Consider the following 22,776-nt stretch of genomic DNA (forward strand, 5'->3'; position numbering starts at 1 on the left):
GGGACTTGCCCAGGAGGCCCAGAGCGCCAAGCACACGGTGGAAGAGGAAGCCTGTGAGGAGAAATCCGGTCCAGAAATCCAGTCCAGAATTTGCAACTCTCTCCGGGCTTCTCAAGTTTCACTCCGGCGGGTGCTGAGCTCTTTGTGTTGTCAGGCAGAAACGCTCAGTAGTCAGGGTGGCGCGTGTGCTCAGACGGGCACCACGGCAGCTCACACAATTAGACAACAGCTAGAAATTCCTCCCGTTTTCTCTCAAGTAGCTGGCTACTGTCAGTCACTTTCTTTTCTTTTTTTTTTTTTTTTTTTTACCCCCGTTTTGTTACCATGTCTCTGGGAGTGGAGTCTGGATTCTCGAGCGAGGAGGTGCTGAACAGCCGCTTCCCTCTCCACCGAGCTTGCAGAGATGGAGACGTTGGTGCCTTGTGCTCGCTCCTTCACTGCACCTCAAACCCAGCCGACCTTTCGGTTGAGGACACTTTCTACGGCTGGACGCCCATACACTGGGCCGCTCACTTCGGAAAGGTAGAAGTAGCGAACAAATAACCGATCTGATTGAGTAGGTTGTCTATAAATGGGGGGAAAAAAAGTGACTCGTTGTTTGAACTCGGTGACGAGAGGCTGACATTTCTCGGCCATTTCCTGGTGTTTGAATTGAAGGAAGCCATCGTTAATCGGAGCAAGAAAAAAATATATATAATGCTCACTAGCTAACGCTTTCCCAGCTGTTTTTTTTTCTTCCTGAAATGTTTTACATTTCGTGTCCGTTTTGTATTTAGTAATGGTAAATAAATAGAGACTAGGCGGGAAAACCTAAACATCTGCTCGTTAAGACGACGTATTGTAAAATTGTGGAAAACATTACAGTTAGCTAACATGACCGACAATGACTAACTTTTACTTAACATTATCCACATTATGAAGCACTTTTCATTTTATTTATGTAGAAGGATTGATTTGATTAACATACACAACACATTAAAGCGTCTTTTAAGGCTACGTGTAATGCTATATCGCTAATTTCTGTACATTTAGTCACGAATCTGTGCTCAGATTTGCATTTACAATAACAGGGCCTGGCTGCATGCCCAAATCCATCTAGGCTCCACAGATGGTATCGCACTTGTCCACACCTGCCCAGTGTCTTAGACAGCAGTGCACAGGTTTCTCCGTGCAATCTAACCTTCTTTTCAATGCACAGCTGGAGTGTGTGATGCGTCTGGTTCAAGTGGGCTGCGGCGTGAACTCCGTCACCTCCAGGTTTGCGCAGACGCCCACTCACATCGCTGCCTTCGGGGGCCACCCTGAGTGTTTGCTATGGCTACTTCAAGCTGGTGCAGATATTAACAGACAGGTATGACGCCAGATGCACACATGGCACACCGTGAATACATAGATTTGCAGTTTGTTCAGTGCAAATTTACAGCTCTTATTTCCCGAAAATTTGTGCTGCAAAGTAGCCCCAGATAATAGTCAGTAGGAGAAATGAAGTGAATGAAAAGAGCAGAGCAGATCTTAGATGATCCCATCAGAGAGGATAATCCCAACTCGGGGATCATTGCCTTGGAAGTATTTCTACTTACTCCACACTTGACCTATATTAACATGAATGAGTGTTTGTCACATTTTCTGCAACACAAATTCCTATCGGGTACTTTTGCGTTTTGCTTTGTTCCTCTACTCTCTGTGGGACTTTTATGCACTCAGGCTACATTTTATGCTCTGCCGCTCTACTGAGAAGAGATTGGATTAGTAGGTCACAATGACATAACATATTGTCGTCATCATGAAGCCCGCTGATCTTGTTAGCCCTTGAAATTCCTCTCCATTTTTTGTTGAATCAACCTTCTAAGAGTTTGAGGTTTGGATTTAAGGTGTTTGTTTCAGCTGACTGCTACTGGGAAGCGGAATGGAAAAGTATCAAGAGTGTGGCCTACATTGCACTGTGGTTAGTGGCAAGGCCTCTGAAAGAGTCTGTTTCCCTTCCTCCATTCGCAAGCTGACAAATGTAACTGTAAATGTGTGTGGGCGGTGTTGATGTCTGGGTGAAAAGTTCAGACGCAGCTCTGCCGAGTCACGCACTGCTATCATTTTTGGAGCATGTTCTCAGATGTGTTGAGGGAGGATTTCAGAAAGCATGTACAGATAGAGGTCTACCTACCAATTAGTCAAATTTTCCTCAGTTTGTCGGAGACGGTAAGAAATAGGTGTTGTAAAAATCACTATCGTAATGTTTTTTGATGTCCTAATTTGAGAAACGCAGAAGGCGGGGAACTCCCGCCGAAGTGTGTCATTGCGGCTACCAAACAGATTGTGGTGAATAATGCATTCAAAGAAAAATATAAACTGTTGGATAAGATCCATGCCTTGCTCATGATGTGTGACACTGAAAGAAAATCTTTTGATTGCTACATAATCAATTTATAATCACATGCTAGCCTTCTGAATCATAATCAATGTGCTTAGAGAGTCCCACCACTAATGTTGTTGATCTACTTTTTTAAATTAAATGAAAAAATTAAAGGAAGGAACATGTGCTGAAGTAGGGTATAATTTTTTAAGTTGTTTAATTTTGAAATAAAACTACTGCCTCCGTCAAGAAACCTTCCACACGTTTTTCTTTCATGGTCAGATTTTAATTATTAAACTAAAATAAAAGTGATTTTAGATGTGCAGTACTTAGGGGTAACACCACCCCCCCCCCCCAAAAAAAATTTAATGGGTTGGAACTGCTACATAGGAACTGCTACATAATCTGTAATACTGAAACCATAACCTGCTGGCATTATCTGGGTAATTTGTTGGACTACCTGCTCAGGTAGTGAAGCTTCAGTTTGCTACTCAACATACTTGTCACTCTAGCCTCTGTTGCTTTTAAAATAGGCAATCATCTAATATTAAGTCCAAAATCCACTTTTTTTAGCCCTTAAAAAATACAGTTAAAGTCACTTTTTAAACCTACTGGATGCCATTAATTGTCCAGAGTCTGATCTCTTCTAATAGAGCTTCTCTTGTCATTTTTTAGGACTATGTGGGCGAGACGCCCATCCACAAGGCTGCTCGAGCGGGCAGTCTGGATTGCATCAATGCTCTCTTGATTCAGGGAGCGAAAGCTGAGTAAGTCCTGACATCAGTCTCGTCCACATTTCTTTTCCTCTTTTATATCCAACATTTCGGTTGCACCTTTACAAGGGACCACCATTACATTTAAATTCAAGATAGCAACATTTGGAAGATTACGTTTTTGCATTAGTTCTTAAAGATACGAGTGCAACTAGATGAATGAAAGAATCTACAGATTTGAATAAAGGTTTTGCCAACAAATTGCATTTGTTAGTGAAATGCAGCACTTGGCTGAAAGTGAGAATCTCTATTTAAACGTCTTATGTTAAATCTATTTGATATCGAATGTGTGACACATTCAAGTACCGTATTTTCCTCACTATCAGGCGCACCTAAAAACCTTCAATTTTCTCAAAAGACGAGCGTGCGCCTTATAATCCGGTGCGCCTTATATATGGACCAATATTGAGCCACAACAGGTCTCGCAACTACGGTAAGCAGCCGCCGACTTCATTTTCCCCCGTAGAAGAAGAAGCGCGTGGTGCATGCCGAGATATATGGCTGCGTGAAGCGTGCCGTTTCATTTCCATTTGTGTGTTTGTGTAAAGAGCCAAAATGGCTCCTATTAAGAGACACGCTTACGACGCAGAGTTTAAGCTCAAGGCGATCAGTGACGCAGTAGAACTCGGGAATAGAGCAGCAGCGAGAGAATTTAACATGAACGAATCAATGGTGCGGAAGTGGATATATATTGTGATTGCACTAACCTTTGATTTACCGTAACAGTATCAGACTGTTTTTTACGCGTTTATTGAATCAAGGAAAAGTTCCCCTCCACTATACAGTATGTTATACCTTGCTGTTGTTAAAAGATAAACTGTGTCACGAAAATACCACGTCACTTACATTACCTCGGGGAAAATAATCAAACAGCTGTTTATTCATTTTGGGAATGAACGGAGTTTTCAGAACGCTGGCTTGTAATCTATTAATAAAGTTTGACTGACCTATCTGACTATTTTGTTGATGTTCCCTTTAGCGCAGTTCCATCTAATGGATGCATAAAGTAACCCCAGCTTCTACTGTAGCGTCTATTCTATGCGCCTTATAATGCGGTGCGCCTTATATATGAAAAAAGTTTTAAAATAGGCCATTCATTGAAGGTGCGCCTTATAATGTGGTGCGCCTTATAGTGCGGAAAATACGGTGATATCTTTTTTTTTTTGTAAAAAGATATACATTTTTTAAGCTCTAAAATACCACTTTGATCTGCTACAGTGAGTTCAGTTCAGTAGCAGATACTGAAATTAGACTGTGGTGAAGATCTTGCTAAGATGTGCTGAAGGTTTATTACACAGTAGTAAACAGCACATCTTTACATTTGATGAAGAGTTGACATTGCTTTAGTCTGAGATTTTTTTAATCTTTATCATCTCCAGATTGATCATGAGATTTGTTGCTCATTAACATAGAGCTGATGTTGCTCCCTTGGAAATGTGATGTATTTTGTTATTCCTTAAAATTGTTGTTTATAACAATTGGCATTAAGTTGTCTTTTGTGTAATATAAGTATTAACTAACATAGATTAATATAATCAGTAAAGTTTAAAAATTGCATTTTTAAATGCTTAAAGGAAGAAAAAACATCTTCTGAATTTTGAGAAATAAACCCAAGTAAAACTAGAACATTAAGTTTCACCTGCACCTTTGATCTTAATGAAGGATTTATAATTGCAGCGCAATCATTGCACAAAGAAAAGGACAACTTAATGTAAAGGTTGATAAACTGTTGATTATCTCTTAGATTATGTTGCATGACATTTGTTAAATTAGAGTGTGGTTTTATTTAACATTGTTTTTCTAGTGTCTTACATACACAACTTTGACTGGATGACCAAATGCACATTATTTTCTTTCAAGCAGTTTTACTCCTAATTTCTTAAAACGTTGCCGACTTTTTGTTGCACGAGATGAAATTGCAGAGATAAAACTACTTGAGCCGCTAGTTAATTTCCTTCAAGTGCTTAGAAACACAAAGACTGTCATTGTTTTGTGTTGAAAGGAGAAAAAAAATATAGATAACGCTGATTGTCGTCAACAAAACCACACCTTGTGCCAAGACGGTTCCTTTCATTGGAAACATTTAGTGATTGATGTAGCCGAAGAATGAAGAAAAAGGCACACCTAGTTTTTTATGTCTTCCTGCATTTAAATCAAAGACCTGCAGGGAAGCAATTAAATTATTTTACAATATAAGTTTTTTCTCCTTATGTAAAGGTGATTAAAAAAAAAACAAAAAACAGGTTTGCAGCATTTTAATTTCTTGAAATGCTGCAAGGAAAATGTGTTTCTTGTCACTCAGCCAGGTTTTAATAAATGTTTTAGCTTTAGTAGCAAGTCTGTCTGCATTCCTTTAGGAACATAATGGGTAACATTAAATAATATTTTCATCTCTGCTCTGTTCGTTTGATGGATGCATTCTATTTATTTAATCTTTCTTTCTTCTTCTGAAGTGTTTTTTTGACCTGCTCTTTCATTTTCTGCAACAAATGTTCTGCTTTTTTGCTTTGAAGAGATATTACAGTATAATAACTTGAAGCTACCAGGGGGTTTACAGAGGGAACAGTTCTGCTTATGCACCTTTAGAGGTCTAATATTGATGAACTTCTTTAATAATGCGCCAAATATAAGAAAACACTGCAGAGTAGAGAATTGGCTGTTACTGGAGATGTGCTGCAAAGTGGCCAGAAATAACCTTTGGCATCAATATAATTTGATCATGTTAAGTCTTTTGTTCCTTCTTTTTTTGAGTACAGATAAGAAATATAAGTTATGGAAACATTTCTTGTTAAAAAGGTTGTAGACATACAGGTGTTTTTTTTTTGTTTGTTTTTTAAGCTTTTGACACCTAAATTATAATACATTTATTTACATTGACATATGACCAAACTAATTGAGATTTACCTTTTTCTCCAATGCTTAATTTTCATGTTCCAGTTACTCTAAACCCGCCTGGTTGCTTAGATTATTTTAGCCAGATAAATGTGCATTCGTTCAAATGTTTTCAGCCTAGTGTTATGTGCATTTGGTCATCAGTTGATGAGTTTTATTTATGATTAAAATGTTATTCTTTTTTCCCCTGCAGATCACAGATATTTAGTTCAGTCTATTATGAAGTCTGTCTTCTGTTTTATTTTTTATTTTTATTTATGATTGAAGATTATAGTGGGGGAAAACTGGGAGGAACACTACAGCACACAAGGTGGGAATGAGGCTCATGACAAATCATTTTTTTAAATGAGATTTAAATATGGGAAAGACTCAGTAACTTCATTTAATGTAGTTCTGTTAAATATCAGACATGTAACATCTAAGATGGGTCTGTTTAGGTAATATCCTCAAAAAACAAATTCTGTTTGAGAGCTAGAAAGATCTCAGAATATTATTAAACAACATTATTTACATGTGAATACAATTTTATGTAAACCAACACATTTTTATGTCAGGATGAACATTTTGAAAAAAATCTTTATTTCAAGTCTTTTATTGATTCTCTGCATAAATTTCTATGATAACACATATTTAAATATTTATCAGTCAGCAAATACTTTCCGCTTTATTCCAGGAACTCGTCCATAGCTTTTGTTTTGGTTTAACACCAGAAAACCGTCAAATAGTTGGACCCACCTGATGTTGCTCCAACAGCAATTTATTAAACAAAGCAATTTATTGCATCACACAAACACAAATCTTACATGCACCATACTGAGGCTCCCACCAGTAGGAGGATTAACACATTCGGTTCATATCCATTGTGCCAGCCAGAGAGGCGTTCACACACTTTAAAAACCACTGAAACTCAGGCTGTTGTGTTTCTATCATTGCCCTTGTGCAGGACTTCTTGCCTCAGTTTTATTGCAACACTTGACATTGTTCTAGAATCCTGAGCAAACAACCTTTGGTCTCAATTTTTTCTCTTCATGTGCTTATTAATCTTCAAAGGCTGCAATCAACCATCTGACTTGTGAATTCACAAGAAGAAACAATTCACTTTTTTATATATATATCAGTAAATGATTCATAAAGAATGTCCACAAACTTAGCCTCTTGATGTTGGAGGAAAAGAAAATACAAAAAAATATGAATTAAATTGATTAGATTTTTATTAAGACACCATGTTAAAATTTGTAAGATTCCTCCAACATGAATTCAGTAGTAAGGATCTTTTCAAACGGCACCTAATGGGTGATGCTGAGCTGCTCTGATTTTATGCTTAAGAATTTTAATGTAATATATTTTAATAAAACCTTTGCTATAGTAAAACTGAAAGAGCCACAACAAAAGCATGGTCAATATGAGTTCTAAGGAATCCTTTAATAAACCTAATATATCTTTATTGTTAAAATATCTACAAATTTAGTTTTCTGTAATATTTTTCTGACAAAGAGATTTGTCTTTGGACTTGGTAAGCTTTATAATAAGCTTCTTAGAAGAAGTAAGAGTTGAATATAATTAAGATTTTGTCTTCACACATCGTGTATTTATTGGACAAAGTCCTACACAAGTAACCTTAACTTCACCAAATCCTTTTGTTTTTGAAATTTAATAAAAAAGAAAGATACTTAATTATGCTATGTTAATTTAAGTAGTTTGTGCACTGAAGAGCAGATAAGTCATTCATCTCAACATTGAACCGTAGGGGGCACTGCTGCGAAGATAAAGCCTTTGTAAACAAAGAAATTAAGCAGGAAGTACATTCTTACTACATAATCGGCTTTTATTTTAAGTACTATGGAAGCTTTGAGGTGTTTAAAAAATCTTTAGACTTTTATATCGCATAACTTGTATTATAGCACAATAAATCATAAAAATCTGAATGCATAAGACAAGCTGGAACAACTTTGTGTCATCTATTGTAATATCAGTAAAATCCCTACAATCTTGAACAAAGATTTTGGCAGTGAAACAAATATTTTGCATCTTGATTACTGGAATACCAATAATCATGTCACATGTTAGTAAATCAAAGTTGTTTTCTTCATAATTCCTGAACTTCCCTTGGACATATCTACTCCTAAGTGCTTGAAGAAGATCAGAGTTTTTCACTCTAGCTTCTCCGCTCACCCTGAGTTACCCAGAGGTTCTCACAGCAGTCGAGACTTTTTGAGGTTTTCTGGCCACAGGTCCAACATTTCAACCTCATAAGCTTTAACCACTTTAATTATTATCATCATGCTGACAAACAAAACGACCATAACTTTGTTCCTGAACCGAAGAAAGAAGTTACACTTCATCCCACACTTTATTCTGCTGGGTTGCCGGGCAGAAATGTGACTAAGCCAGGTCCAGATTTAGATTGTACCAAGATACTTCAGTGTTGGCATGACGGAGACAGAACACATGGCAGCCCTTCACCTTTTCTTCTTGGGTCAAATAGTTTCAAGCTCTTCCAAACCACAAGAAGGATACCATGTTAGTTTCCAGGCACCTCAGGCAGGTTTTGCCTCAATAAATTAAGGCTACCTTAACAATTCATCTTCTTATGTCCACTCTTGTACCTCCTGATTGTCACGGATTTCGGATTTGTCCTCTTTGTCAAAAAAAAACAAAAACTTCCACCCGAAGCCTTCCCTCTGTGTGTGGATCCATTCATTCCTGCCTGCTGGTGTTCAAGCTGAACCTCTTACCTCAAAGTTTTTCAAGTTTTAGAAAATGGTGGCATGACTGCAGCATCATTTTTAAGACGATGCTAATTTTTTTGCGGCTTTTTTTTTAAATAAAACTTGAAGTGATTTCAGCTGGACTCTTTCTCAGCTTTTCAGTTAAAGATTTTGCTAAAATTCAATAAAGCTCTTGAAAATGACAATATTTGTTGGATCGCTCCACTTAATATGATGGAAACGACATGCAGTCTCTTCACAAAAATTAAGATTGCAAAAACACATTTGTGTCACTGCCAGGACTCCTAACTCGAATTGGATTAAAAACAGTTTAGAAAGTGATCAGAGTCATAGTTTGTATTTGTCATGAGCCTCAGAGTATTAGGGTTGGTTCAGTAATGAGCTAGCTGCAGGCAGGACAGTGCTGAGAGGCTGCCAGTGACGAGTTTAGAGCAGCTGAGTGAGATGAGCATCATGTACTGACCTGTTTAATGCTAACATCATCCTGTTGCTATGGTTATTCATTGTCATTTCACTGTACCAGATGTCTTCCTTTATACACAGAAATGTTTTCTTTTGTCTGTCACAGTATTAACCCTATATAATATCAGTCTGTTTTGACATCTAATCTTTGTCACCTTTTCCTTTATGAAAGTGACAATAAGTTACAGAAGAGAAACGTTTGCTATAATGTTAACAAAAACAGAACCATACATCTTAATGTTTTGCAGCCATTGAATTGGAAATGACTTGGTTTTTTCAAGTAATCCTTGAAAGGGGGAGAATAGACACTGCTGAGTCTGCCCCGTTCCCTGGGATAGCCGCACTGTTGTGGCATTGAGTGTTCTCACTATCGCTTCCTATCTACACACTGGCAAACTGTTGAGGTATTTCTTGCGGTGATTGGTTTTAATGCTAGGTTTTTTTAATGAATCAAAACTAAAGTTGTTGTTTGTTTTTTTTAGACCTGCATGCTTTGCTTATTTATCCATGATTGTTCCTATACTTAGACAGTTTTTTTTTTGTTTTTGATTTTTATAATTTGTTTTTGAACTAACCATAAGAGTCCTTTATATGGACAGGTTTAATCACGTGAGTCCCATGTCAAGATGTAGCATGACCGTAGGCTGCCTCTGGGAGGTTAGACGATAGTTAGCGAAGATGCATATTGTGTGCTTAGGACTGAAAAGCAAAGCATACCAGGCATTTACAAAGAATTAACGCTTCCCTTTTTTAAAAAATTTCTAATCCAAATCTGGATTATTGGTGTGTATTGTTATTCACCTTGTTCTATCAGTGTTTTCTGTAGATGTGAGGTCTCACTAAAGGAATACCTGTTTAAACCAAAAGGGTGAAGCTAAATTTAGTTCGAAGGGCATACAAGATCAAGTTATTGTTTGACATAAAACTTAACAACAAAGTAATGTTGGACGTAAAACTGCAGCATCTAATATGGAAAAGAATATGAAATTTCTCATACTAGAAATTCCTGACGTGCATTTTCTTAATTTCTGTAAAATGTAAATACTTAAAGCTTTTCAGATACTCTTTGGGTTGCATGTTTTAAAACATTGTAACAAATGCTAACTAATTCATATTTATTACAGTGTATTAAATAGGAATTCTTTATATGCTGATGAAAACCTGATTTGAGCCTGGATTTATAATGAGCGCTACAAGCTTAAAAGCTGGTTCCCCAATTTACCAGAACAGAAATACTTACTGAAATGTTTCAATTGTATTGCAGCTTGCAATGACAAATACATTTTTCAAAGAAAGGAGTAGCCATTTTAAAAGATGATGCCACTCATGTTTATAGTTAAATTTAACTGCATATTACAGGATAGAGTGGCTTAAAGCAGTAGTGGATGTCAGTAGAGAGTTTGTATTCCTGGTGTGAGACCGGTCCATCTACCCGAGTATTTCTTGGATAAATCCGATCTTCTCTCGGAAGCGTTAATTTTAAATGGGGTCGGGTAATGTGCAGCAAGTTTTTGTGATTTTTTTTTTTTTTTTTTTTTTTTTTGTTAAATCTTGAATTCATTGCAAAATGTTTTATCATATGCACTAGCTTTTGAACTGTTTCATTTTGCACTACTGTTTAGATAAGAATGCAGAGAATGAGTTATTTCTAATCGGAAATGAATGACGAAACAGTAACTGTGCCTTAAATTCTGCTTCGTGTGGAAGCCAATGTAAACATTGTTAGTTAGCTTACACAGGTTATACGTCACTAGTGCTGTTTGTAAAGTTTTCCTGTAGAGCCTTTACATTTTAAATAATAATAATGGGATGGAGGTAGATATAGTTCAGATTTTTTAACTAAGAGCCATTTATTTTCTCAGAGAACCTGCTTTGATACGTAGGCACAGGACAAGTGCGCTATAGTTTTATTTTCTCTAACAGAGCAAAGAAATCCCAATTATTAAGCTGAAATTATACTAACAGTAATTTTATTTAGAATAGATGCACGAGTTGTTTACCTTTTTATAGCCGTTCAGCCTAACCGGTGGACAAAATAATTGTTTTTCAAAAGTCCTCCCTATAAAAGGACACAAATTATGCCTTAGATTTTAGTTTTAGTTTTTACATTGCTTCCATACTTTAGGGGCACAAACCTTTTGTCTGAAAATTGGAGGACATTTCTGGCACAGCACTGTTTGTCCATTCATTATTGCACTCAGAAAATTCCTATCTGCTGCAGCTGGACATGATTAACACAACTGCTTGCAGCACACAGACTCTAATTTAAATTATTAATATACAGGTATGACTCTTGTTGTTCCCTTGTTCTCTTGTCTTAAGAGGCTTTAAATTAGACTTCCTCAGCCGGAGAGAAGATGTCAGAATCCTTCATGCTTGACGATTTAACTTTTATCTTGTTTTATTCCCTTCCTCCCTCCGGTGGAGAGACTTGTCGAAGGAAATGATCCTTATGAATGATCTGTAGACATTTCCGAGTCTTGATCATCTTTGAAGAATCCTTTGCCTTCACAGCTTTTCTTGTTGGGAACGCTTCAAAGAAATTTGGATGCAGAGCCTCTTGAGCATCATAATCATCGTCAGAAACAAGAAAATGGAGTTTCATTCAGTTCCTTGATAACTTTTTCATCTCTTGCAAAGAAACCTGTCTCCAGAAATGTTCTCCTTTTGAAGCGGTGACTGATTTGACGCAACATGTATTCATCGTCTTCAGTCCCCTCGTTCGCTTTGGAGACACAAACTGAGCATAAAAATGTCCCCAGTTGTTCTAATCATGTCCTTTGGCAGCAGATAAGTTTCCCTAGTTCTGTGGAAACTGGGAAATGAACGAACTTCTATGTAAAGTGCAATTGATCCGAAGAGGATCAGTCGTCATCCCTCATGAAGATGACGAACAGTATGAGACAGGGAAGAGCAGAACAGGCTAATTTTCCACATCTATGAACGTCTGTGTGAATATTTGCTGAAATGCTGTTTGTTGGTGTGCGTGCGGGTATGTATGCGTGCGCTTGGGCTTGTCTCATGTTGTCTTATGTGTTTTTGTTCTTATTTGTGTAACTCAAACGTGCAGTGAGTGTTTCTGACACTCCCTCTTCCCGTTGTGCAGCATGAGGAATGCCAATGGGCTGACGGCTGCTGACCTGGCCCACGCACAGGGATTCCAGGAGTGCGCTCAAATGCTCGCCAATGCCCAGAACCTACAGCAAAACATGGCGCAGTCCCTTAACGGGGCTTTTTTGAATGGCGTGACCCAAAACGGGGGCCATGCTCACGCCACCATCCAGGGGCGCAGCTTCTTGAATGGTGTACCCAACAGGAAGAGGTCCTTCGAAGGCAACGAGGCGAACCCATTGAAAAAGTCCAGACCCAACGGTGAGATCACTCAACGAATGTTTCTGTTGCTTTGGGTTACCATTTGAGAAATATACAAATATATTAATATAAATGCGTGTTATCACTGTGCATTATATGGTAAAAATTTAATCTGTAGAAATCCCCAAACAATTTACAATTCAGTTCTCCCAAAAATTATTTCTAATAATTCAGGAAGCAAGTTTTCAGTACTGCAAAAACATGTGACAGATTCTTAAGTTTCTTTCATAAATATGACAAAAAGGCTTCTAAGTGTTACATAAGTGTTTTCTATTAAACTACTGGTGTTCAAAGTATGGTCCGGGGCCCGATAGGGCCCAATTACCTTTGTGTGGCTCCAGACAACAATTCTAGAACAGTACAAATCTGTCTTGCAGTACAGGAAGTTGACGCCGCTAGATATATATTTTTTGATGACTAAAAAAAAAATTTTTTCCAGAAATTGAAACATTAAAATGGAAGGTCAGTTTTCGTTTTCACTTGTACTCAAAAGCATTCCTGATTTGTGCAAAAATGGGCATTTAATAAATGTATTCTTTTAAGAAAATAAAAAGTAAAGTGTCTAGCTTTCTTGTAATAAGACAAATGAACCAAATCCTGTTTTTGTTTTTTCTTTTTATCTACAATGATCTACCCCTTTGTCACAAAGTGACAGCTTCATTTGTTTCACTAATATATTGCATAGGTCGTTTGTTGTTGTCGTGTTAAGTTTGGCTGTCTTTTTAATAAAAAACTAAACAAGCACTTTTATTTAATGATTATGATCAAGTTTGGACACTGCTGCATTAAAAACTCAAAAGGTAGCACCACATATTCAAAATCAGTTGGATAAACAATCACAGAAATATAGTGTGAACAACATCGTAAAGCCATATGACAACTGTGATGTTTTTAATCAAAACCAGCTGTGAGACTTTGATTTTTATTATGCAATAAGTCACATTTTGTTTGTGTTATGAATTTTGTTAGCTCAGAATTTTTGCATTGCACAAAAATGAACCAGTATGTCATCCTTAAAAAGAGAAAGAAAGTCAATTAACATAATTTCTGAAGAACAGCTCTTAAAATCAGTATCAGAAAAATACAAGTTAAGATTTAATTTCTAAAAAGCAACTCCGTCTGTTCCCAGGACTGTCCATGGCAGCTGGACCGCAGAACGGAAGCGGGCCACCAGGTGGCCCCGGTGAAGCCCAGATGTGGAGCATGAACATGGAGATGGCACCAGCTGTAACCACAGGTGGGCCTGGAAGCTTTGCATTTGGGCTGAATGGGTTTGCCCCGCCTCAGGGGCCGTGGCCGGTGGATCAGTGTGTGAACCAGGGGCCGCAGGACGAGTCGAGCCCTGCTGCTAAAGAGCTGGAGGTCATCACTGTGGCGTCAATGCAGACTCCATGTCGTTGCACTAACTCTTATGCCTACCTGTAGAGGGAGCTGTGTGTGTGTGTGTGTGTACTGGTCCACTAATATAAATTTGTATTATCAGATCTACCTGTTCTGTGGTTCACATACAAGAGAATGACTTAAATTGGAAAGATGTGTAGAAGTGTGTGTGTGTGGTATGTTTCATACTTATCTATGTAACTGATAATATTTGGATGAATATAACTTTTTTTTCTAATTATACATCTTATAAATTTATATTTCTTTCCAGTTTACCTGCATGTAATCCTTTAGGTTTATATTTAAAGTCTGATTTTGTTTTGCACAATTTTATGGAAGTACTTGTGCCCATCTAGAAGAGTATAGTATGTGTCAGATTAATAAGTACTTTTTGATACCTTGAGAGTTTTTTTTTTTTCCTCAAGTAAACTTTTGGGAATTTCAGCATCTGTTCTTGGATTTACAAATTTGACTTTTAAAGAGGGATAAAACTTGTGTTTACTCACACAACAGCTTAGGGGAGAAATGCAGATTTACATTTAATTTATTGTCATTTACAACATTTGTAAGTACAAGTTTTAAATAAATTTAAAACTCGGTCACTGTTAGACATATGTATTATTGATAAAGCAATCTCTCATGATATTATAAACTAACCTAAACCATTTTATAATTTCAGCCAAAGCATATCCCAACATGAATGTAGCTTTAAAAGATAAATAATCCTCCTGCCTTTTGTAGTTGGTAGCTTTTCAAATGCTACTTGGGCTTGATCCCTCTTGTTGTTTCTGATCTGGTTTAAATACTACATATTGTATATTCTGTGTGTTGTGTTTTTATTCAGTCAGCAGGGCTTATTTGTGCGTGTCATTATGTCACAGAATATCTTATGTAATTATCAAATTTAGTCATCTGTTTTACAGTTGTTTTAAAGCAGTTCAAGGAAGATTGCATGGTTTTCACAAAGCCTTACATCCTGAGCTTTTGTTCAATTTTAAAATAAAAATCCTATCCATTATTTCTCCCCTTTTTATAGATGAAAATTTTTTTCTTTCACTATTCTCTGCTGTTCTCCATGCTGGTGGTGTTTTCTGTTTATACTTTTATATGGAAGAGGTGAGTGTATTTTGAAAATGCAGTTCTTTGTACTTGGCAGGTTTAGCTTTGTACTTGACTGTGTAAAAGCATTAAATGTGGATGGTTTTTATAAACATGATGGTGTTTGCCTTTGTTTTTTTTTCATGCTTCAAGTCATTCATTGTATTTTTTTTTAATCCATTTTTTAAAAATAGCTTTTAAATATAAGAAAAAATGACATGCATTTTCTCTAATGCTAATCATTAGCATTAAATGCTTCGCTCCCGATGCTTTGTGGATTGCCAGGATTTTAATAAACTTTTTGGGGAAATTTCAATAAATTCAGTCATGCAAAGCAAGGACTGACTGTTCATGTGAACATGACTCACTTTCACCAAAGTCTCTGGTCAAAGCTTGTCGAGTTGCGTCAGGATCTTGGGTGTATTTCGCAACTTATTGATCATATTTTGTGTGGAATCCAGAAAGTTACAGAACAGCTTTTTTTTTTAGTGCTTTGAAACTGGGTCACTTGCTAGTCTAATTTTATAACTGGCTGCCTGTAGTCAAATACTATTTTGTTTTAAAGTTGTGCAAAACAAAATCAGTCCAGATTTCACCCGCATCATATGTAATGAGCAGGTTTAATCAATGTGTATTTGGTTTATTTTTGATAACTGTTTTTGTTTACAGTGGCAGGTGAGAGACACTGCGGGGATTTTTCCTCAAGTAGCCCAACAGCAGGAATGCTCCTTGGTCAGCAAATCTACAGTGAGCTCAGTAGCAGTGTTGGCAGCCAGGTGGAGCATCAGAAGTCTGTCAAAGCAGAGCAGATGTATGACCATACCCTCTACAGCACCATGCTTCTGTACCACGGATGCTAAAGTGATAAGAATGTAATTGATTTTAAGCATTCATCTGCCTTGAAGCCACTGAGTGGTCAAGTTTTTGTTGTGTTTTTTTTTTTGTTTTTTTTGTAAACAGGATGTATATGGACACATGAATGAATCATAATTTTTTTTTTTTTGTCGAGGTTGTTGAGTCTATTTGTTTGGTTATGTTGCCTATGATCTTCATAAAACTAAAGGATCCATGATGAAGCACTGCCAACACTACAGATAGATTTGTTTCAAGTTGATGTTACCTAAACCAGTTTAAATACATTAATTGTATATCAATACAGAATTAAAGAGTTTTCCAAACATTTACGTTTTCTTCCCCGGTTTATTTTTTAGATTGTTTAAAGATGAACGATTTTTAAATTAATTAGGTTTAGTTTGGTGCAATACAGTAAGTACCAACATTTAGAGTAGAGGAAATAATGAACTGAAATGGGTGAAGCCTAAGAAATACCACAAATGTACATTTATAGCACAAGCATAACTTATAATCCTTAACCTTTTATATAAAATTTGCTCGACTACTTGACTTTTTTCAGCACGTTTTCCTGTTGGTACAGGTTTATTTCACCTAATGCTGCCAGTTAAGTTTTTATGCCTTAAAAATGTTTTTAGTAAATAGTTGTTCAAGTGAGATTGGTATGGATTATTGTTTGAAAAACCTGGGAATACTTTGTATATTTGTGTTTTGTTTTTAACACTTCTGGAAAATAATATAAATACATAAAACTTTCTAAAGGACCAAAATTCTGTAAAGGATTTGGGGCAAAATACTAGCCCAGACTATGTTACAATATACTGAGGTCATAATATACCAAAAAAAAAAAGTTTCCTGGTACTTGACCTTTACTATTCAAATACCAAGAGTATTTTATTGATTGATTTTTCGTTATAAGCTTTCCAGTTTTTGCCCAGAGCACAATAATGCTTATTTAAATGGTTAAATAAATTAATGACTGTTCTGCTCCTGGCCAGCTCATGAACTGAAATCCTGATTCACATGTGAAACAGCAGATAATCAATAGGTTCACGTGTAAGGAGACACCATACCTGCCAGAGGGAGCGAACGTCATCATCACTGCGCTGCACTAACGTCACGTTTCTGTGGCCACGCCTCCTGACAGCAGATGGTATCAACCATAATGGCGGGGGTGTGGATGGAAGTTATTTAAAATAGCATTCCATAAGATTCACATATCCTGTGTGAAATCCGTATTAACAGTGATTATATATATGTTTTGTTTATTATATTTAATATAAATTTACATTCAAATGCTACATACTGCTTACAAATGGTTAACATTTTGCACTTGCCCTCCTCCTATAAGGGTGGTATGGCCCTTTAAATCTATCTGGGCTAAGCGGGGAGTCAGGGTTTTCTAGAGAACGACGTAAAACGTCGGCCGCGGTGTCAAGTTACGGGCCGTTCTTGTCAAAAATTACCAGAAGTATAATATATTAATTTAGTTTTAAAGGGAAAAGGTCCCCGTTAGTATAGTTCAACAACCAGTAAGAATTTAATAGGCTAAAACATGTCCACTCCGGCCAGACGAAGACTTATGAGAGATTTTAAACGGTGAGTTCACGGTCTGAAATACCGCTGGGTTAGCCGTTTTTTTTCAAAACAGCTAACGTTAGCCTAGCTTACGTCAGCTTGTTAGCGCTAGCAATGATATTTTACAAAAAACGGCCAATTTGAGCGTCTTGGGTTATTACGTCTTTAACTCCGATAGCTTTTGGTTAAAATCTGTATTTAAGAGCCTGTGTGATGCAGGTAAGTATTGTTAAATAACAAAGAGCGAGAAACGCCGGAAAAGCGAACAGTGCTAGTAGGCTAGCCGACTTGGTTTACTGTTGCAGTTTGTAACTGCTGGCTAACCCTTAACTAGCCACCATTTAAATGTCCGACAGAAGTAACCAGATTGACACTTTTTTGAAAACTAACGTTCGATTAAATCTTCCCTCCTCTTGACAATAAACTCAAATAGCTTAGTTGTTGATACATTCGTTTGTTTTATAGCCCTGTAATAACAGTTTATTAAAGTTCATTTAAGTAATATTTTCATTGCCGGAACTGAATAAGTTTTGCAATGTGAGGTGACCATACAATCCCGCAAATCCCTGAAGATTGACTTTAGTGATGAAGGAAGTGACGAAGGAAGTCACGAACAAGCGGTGACTGCATTCTGTGAAGGGAGAAGCTGAGAGAGTTCTTGTTCTGACTGTACAGGAACATTTTGTCCACGAAAAGAGTTGTTTCTGTATTTAAAGCAAGCTTCACTGCGTCCAAAAACACATATCTAGATAGTCTGTTCATTTCAGGGTTCCTTGGCAGAACGTTAATATTGGGGAATCTTTTGAGTTGAGGATTTGGTTTCAAATAGCCTCAACATTGTATTGCAACTTGTATAAAGTTTCAACCCAAAATAAATTTAAAAAATGCTCAATTTCAACAGTGTATTAGGTTTTGGCATAAAATGTCTACCTATTTATTGTTTTGGTAGGTAGTTTACTTGCAATGTTTTGTTTACTCATGCAAAAAGTCAAGTTTGTTACAGTGAAATGACATGTTTGGTATTTAAAACAGCAAAAGTTAGTGAGACAGGAAAGAATCTCTAACCTGTCTCCTCAGCCGGGTTCCATTTTCCCCTCTCAGGTACATTTAAACTAATTGTAGTTTAATTAATGTGCCCCTTCTGAAAACAACATAATGGTGTGGAATGCAGTCATCTTTGGATAAGGTGCCAGTCATAGAGCGGCTCTTTTACATCCCAAGGGAATGAAAATGTCCTGTTTTCAGAGGTAATGTTGGGATTGTAGTTATGGATTGGATAGAGGAGGTCCGACCTTGTGTACGAGCTAGACATCTATCGCCAATAGATCAAGCATATTTTGTGTATGATCACCTGGAAGGTGAAACTAAAGAGGAGAAAAGATATAGATGCCTACTGACAAAAAAATCCCGAACACATTTTTTTTTTTTTTCAATTTTGCAAGAATTGTATGGTTGTTCTAAATCTTATGTAACTTTAGAGGATCTTTTTTTCTAGAAGAAAGAAAGGGCTGAGCCATAAGAGTCCCCCTTCTCTTAACCAAAACAAAACCCCAAAATAATTTTAAGCAATAACTACCAAGAGTAATTCTAAACTGAAACAGTAGCAGGTCGATTTTCTGATGAGGAAAACCAGTCAAATGTCCTCCTCGTGCGTCCAAGCTAAGACAGCTTAGCTTTGGACTAAGCTAAGCTGTTTTAGCTAAAGAACTAAAACCGGTTAGCAGCCTTTGTCTGATAGAAGGAGTCTTGCTACTTGCAATGCTAGTAGCAATTCAGTAGGGATGATGATCTTTTGTAATTTTCCACATTTGCCAAGTAGGTAAATTACTTGAGCTATAATTGGGGAACTGATTCACCCATAGTTACCATAAATTTATGTTTTCATTTGTTGAAATGAAAAGGTGCATTTGTATTTTGCTGAGATAATATATAGATTTGGGTGAAATATGATTTAAACAGCAAGTAAAGCATGTTGGAAATACAGCTTTACTGCATGAATGGACAAATCTTGATTCTTGCCTTAAAGAACTTTGGTCCAACCATATATTTCCTTTTTTGATTGAAAGGCTACAAGAAGATCCTCCAGCTGGTGTCAGTGGTGCCCCTTCTGAAAACAACATAATGGTGTGGAATGCAGTCATCTTTGGGTAAGAATGTAAAATGTACTTAGCTAGAAAATTTCAGTATAAAATGTAAAAAAAAATAAAAAAAATGTGTATTTGTTTTATTTTTACAGCCCTGAGGGAACTCCCTTTGAGGATGGTAAGTATGTGGTTTTATTTTCGGTCTAGAATGAATTTCAAGGTTTAGTGGGTGCAAACTTGAAATGCAGTTCCTGATACAAATTCTGCTTTTCACTTTTCACCGATGTAGATTGATTGAATAGTAATAGTTAAATATTATTTTTAATTTAAAAGGCATTTGCAATAAACCCATGTTATTCTTAGTTTTATTTGTTTTGTTCTTTTCTACCTGTAGTAGGTTATTGTCATTTGTAACTTTTATTCTTTCTAATTAATATGTCGGGTCACAGCTTGTTCCGTTTCCTTCATCCTTCCACCTTTATATTTTTCCATTTTCCCCTCTCAGGTACATTTAAACTAATTGTAGAATTCACAGAAGAATATCCCAACAAACCACCCACAGTGCGATTTGTCTCAAAGATGTTTCATCCAAACGGTAGGAGGATTGTAACCTGTGGTCACATTACTTCGTTAGTGATTGTTGTGGGCCGTTTCTCAATGTGTTTTTGTCCACAGTCTACGCAGATGGCAGTATATGTTTAGACATTCTACAAAACCGATGGAGTCCTACTTACGATGTGTCCTCTATACTTACTTCCATCCAGGTAAGAAATATCAACATAACAAAGCACAGACGTAGATTTAGTCTTCTTACCCATTTTGTTCAAAGAAAGGACAAACAACTGGACTACAACCCGAGTGTGTAAACCGTTTCAAAGTGTTAAAATCAACAAAAATAATCTAGTTGCTGTTAAGGCAACATTTCTGAAAGCTCCGGAGTAAAACCAGCTTTTCTTTAGTCTTTTTTTAGTTGCATCTTGAATTGATATGATGTTCAATACTTGGTTTTACCATCAACATTTTGCCTTGTTTTGAGGATGATTGGCCAGTTCTGGAAACCTTCAAACTAATTCAGTTTCTGAACTGGCTTATTGTATGTTAAAGCTATTAAAATAATAAAAAAAATTAAGCTACCTGCTACTTCATCATAGGAAAGAGTAAACCACTAATCTTGTTCTCAATATCTCTATCGAAGCTTACTGTATATTGAAAAAATTGATTAAAAAATGGTAATATCACCGAGTCTCATTCTATGGCTGAAAAAACACTTCTGTTGAGAAAATCATATTTAACTTCATCTTTTTAAATATATTTAGATTTTTAAAGGTGCTAAAATTTCATTTCTAATGGCCTTAAAATGGTGTGAACTTATAACACTTTGAATATATTAGCCGACAGGTACTGCAATCCAGACTGAAACTTGCAGAAACTCTCTAACTTGAAAGCTGTGAATGTGACATTCAGTTTCTGTTTACATTTTTTGCCCAAAAGTCACTTTCTTTATGCTTGCTTTATGGCCTAACTAAACTGTTGCTTGGATTAAATATTACTGGAAACATACAAATGTGAGTTTTTAAATAAACAGCTGCAGAAAAACGATAAACTTGAATTAAGAAATTTGTAACATATTGTTGTTTTTGCCCCTCCAGTCTCTGCTTGACGAACCAAACCCCAACAGTCCTGCCAACAGCCAAGCAGCCCAGCTGTACCAGGAGAACAAGCGGGAGTACGAGAAGCGCGTGTCGGCTATTGTTGAACAAAGCTGGAGGGACAGTTGACCTGACAATCCCGACAGCTGCTCGCTCCATCGTTAAGCTGTGTGTACTGCAAGTTGTAGTGGAGTAACTGAATTTTTAAACCTTTTTGCTCCCATCTTTTACTTTTACGCTTTTATGCACTTTACCCTCAACTTCCCCAACAAGGTTTTTCTGTCGGCCCAGCGAGAGTTTCTTTTTATTTGGTTCCCTCCTTTTCTAGTCAACCAGGGGAAACGGGCCATTAAGCTAAACAAGAAAAAAAAAAAATCTGGTGTGTTCTTACTTGCTTTAATAACTTCCCATGACTTGTTATGGTAAAAGTCTACAAGGGTGCATCATTTAGGTCATGGGTTCTTCTCTGACTAAACCTGATTGGTTTAGTCAGTTTTCACAATGCAGTGGAATAATGAGCATCCTGAGCATCACCTGCTACAGCTAAACCAAACATCTCTACACCACATCCTTTGCTGTGTTGTGAACTGTTACATGCATGACATAGTGTATTCACAATCCTGTTGCGTTCTCGTGTATATAAAGAAACCTGCAACTGAAATTATGTACAGATTTTGCACTGGTTGTCCCACGTGTCACTTTTTCCAGTTCTTGTAAATAAACAAAGTCATCCTTAACAGGGAATGTTTGACTTTTTTTTTTTTTTTACTCATAATGCTATTATTCTAAGAGATGGAGGCTTTCTGGTTTTGTAATTAATTTTAAGTAGAGGTAGAAGAATTGAGAAGAACTGAAAATTTCAGATGCCTGTTCTGCCTTTGATAACTAGGCCATGTATTTAGTATTCATGCTAACCTTTCTTTACATGTGAAATATTGTTTTGCCCAGCTTTTGCAAAGTTTTTTCACAATTCTACTCAATTCTGACTCTTTAAATTCACCGTATGCGATAGTTTGAGAGCTGTCCAAATTGCACACTACCCAGTGAAATGTATAGTTTTATATTAAATGATCATTACATTAAGTTGTATAAAGTATAATTAAAAATTTTTCACAAGCTATTGAGGGAGGTGCCACAAACAGGTAAAGGGAAATCAGTCATGAGACCAAAATGATTTATTGACCTACATGCAAAACACAAATACTGCACATCTCTGAATACACTATCCTGATGGTGCAGGAAGATTGTAAAGGTTGATGGATTCAACTAAAAACAGGTGAACACAAAGACTCGGGCAGAATAACAGTAACTCTTAACCAGAGCTCCAATGGCTCAGATTAATGCACATTCGTGTTAGAATGGCCCAGTCAAAGTCCAGACCTAAATCCACGATTCTAAACTGATCACATATGCTATCTATACAAATCATTGAGCGAAAGCTATTTTGGAAAAAAATGAAGACAAATTTCCGTCTCTAGTTGTGCAAAAGTGGTGCAGATATAAGACAAAAGACCAGCTGTTATTACATCAAAATGGGTCCTACTGAGTAATTCTAAAAGC

The 22,776-nt window shown here is 36.7% G+C and overlaps 2 protein-coding genes across 2 annotated transcripts; both read left to right on the forward strand.

Moving 5' to 3' along the window:
• Positions 1-324: 324 nt before the first annotated feature.
• Positions 325-16,235, forward strand: ankrd10 (ankyrin repeat domain 10). The gene is made up of 6 exons (XM_005798074.3): positions 325-522; positions 1,199-1,351; positions 3,023-3,114; positions 12,310-12,575; positions 13,705-13,812; positions 15,723-16,235. The coding sequence occupies exons 1-6, from the start codon at positions 325-327 to the stop codon at positions 15,911-15,913; spliced, it is 1,008 nt and encodes a 335-aa protein (XP_005798131.1). The 3' UTR covers positions 15,914-16,235.
• Positions 16,236-17,295: 1,060 nt separating this feature from the next.
• Positions 17,296-21,960, forward strand: LOC102233900 (ubiquitin-conjugating enzyme E2 A-like). Its single transcript, XM_005798075.3, has 6 exons — positions 17,296-17,504; positions 19,550-19,630; positions 19,720-19,745; positions 20,073-20,162; positions 20,243-20,331; positions 21,217-21,960. The coding sequence occupies exons 1-6, from the start codon at positions 17,461-17,463 to the stop codon at positions 21,343-21,345; spliced, it is 459 nt and encodes a 152-aa protein (XP_005798132.1). The 5' UTR covers positions 17,296-17,460; the 3' UTR covers positions 21,346-21,960.
• The last annotated feature ends 816 nt before the right edge of the window (positions 21,961-22,776 follow it).

The sequence above is a fragment of the Xiphophorus maculatus genome, chromosome 7 (assembly GCF_002775205.1).
Source record: "Xiphophorus maculatus strain JP 163 A chromosome 7, X_maculatus-5.0-male, whole genome shotgun sequence".
Classification (NCBI taxonomy): domain Eukaryota; kingdom Metazoa; phylum Chordata; class Actinopteri; order Cyprinodontiformes; family Poeciliidae; genus Xiphophorus; species Xiphophorus maculatus.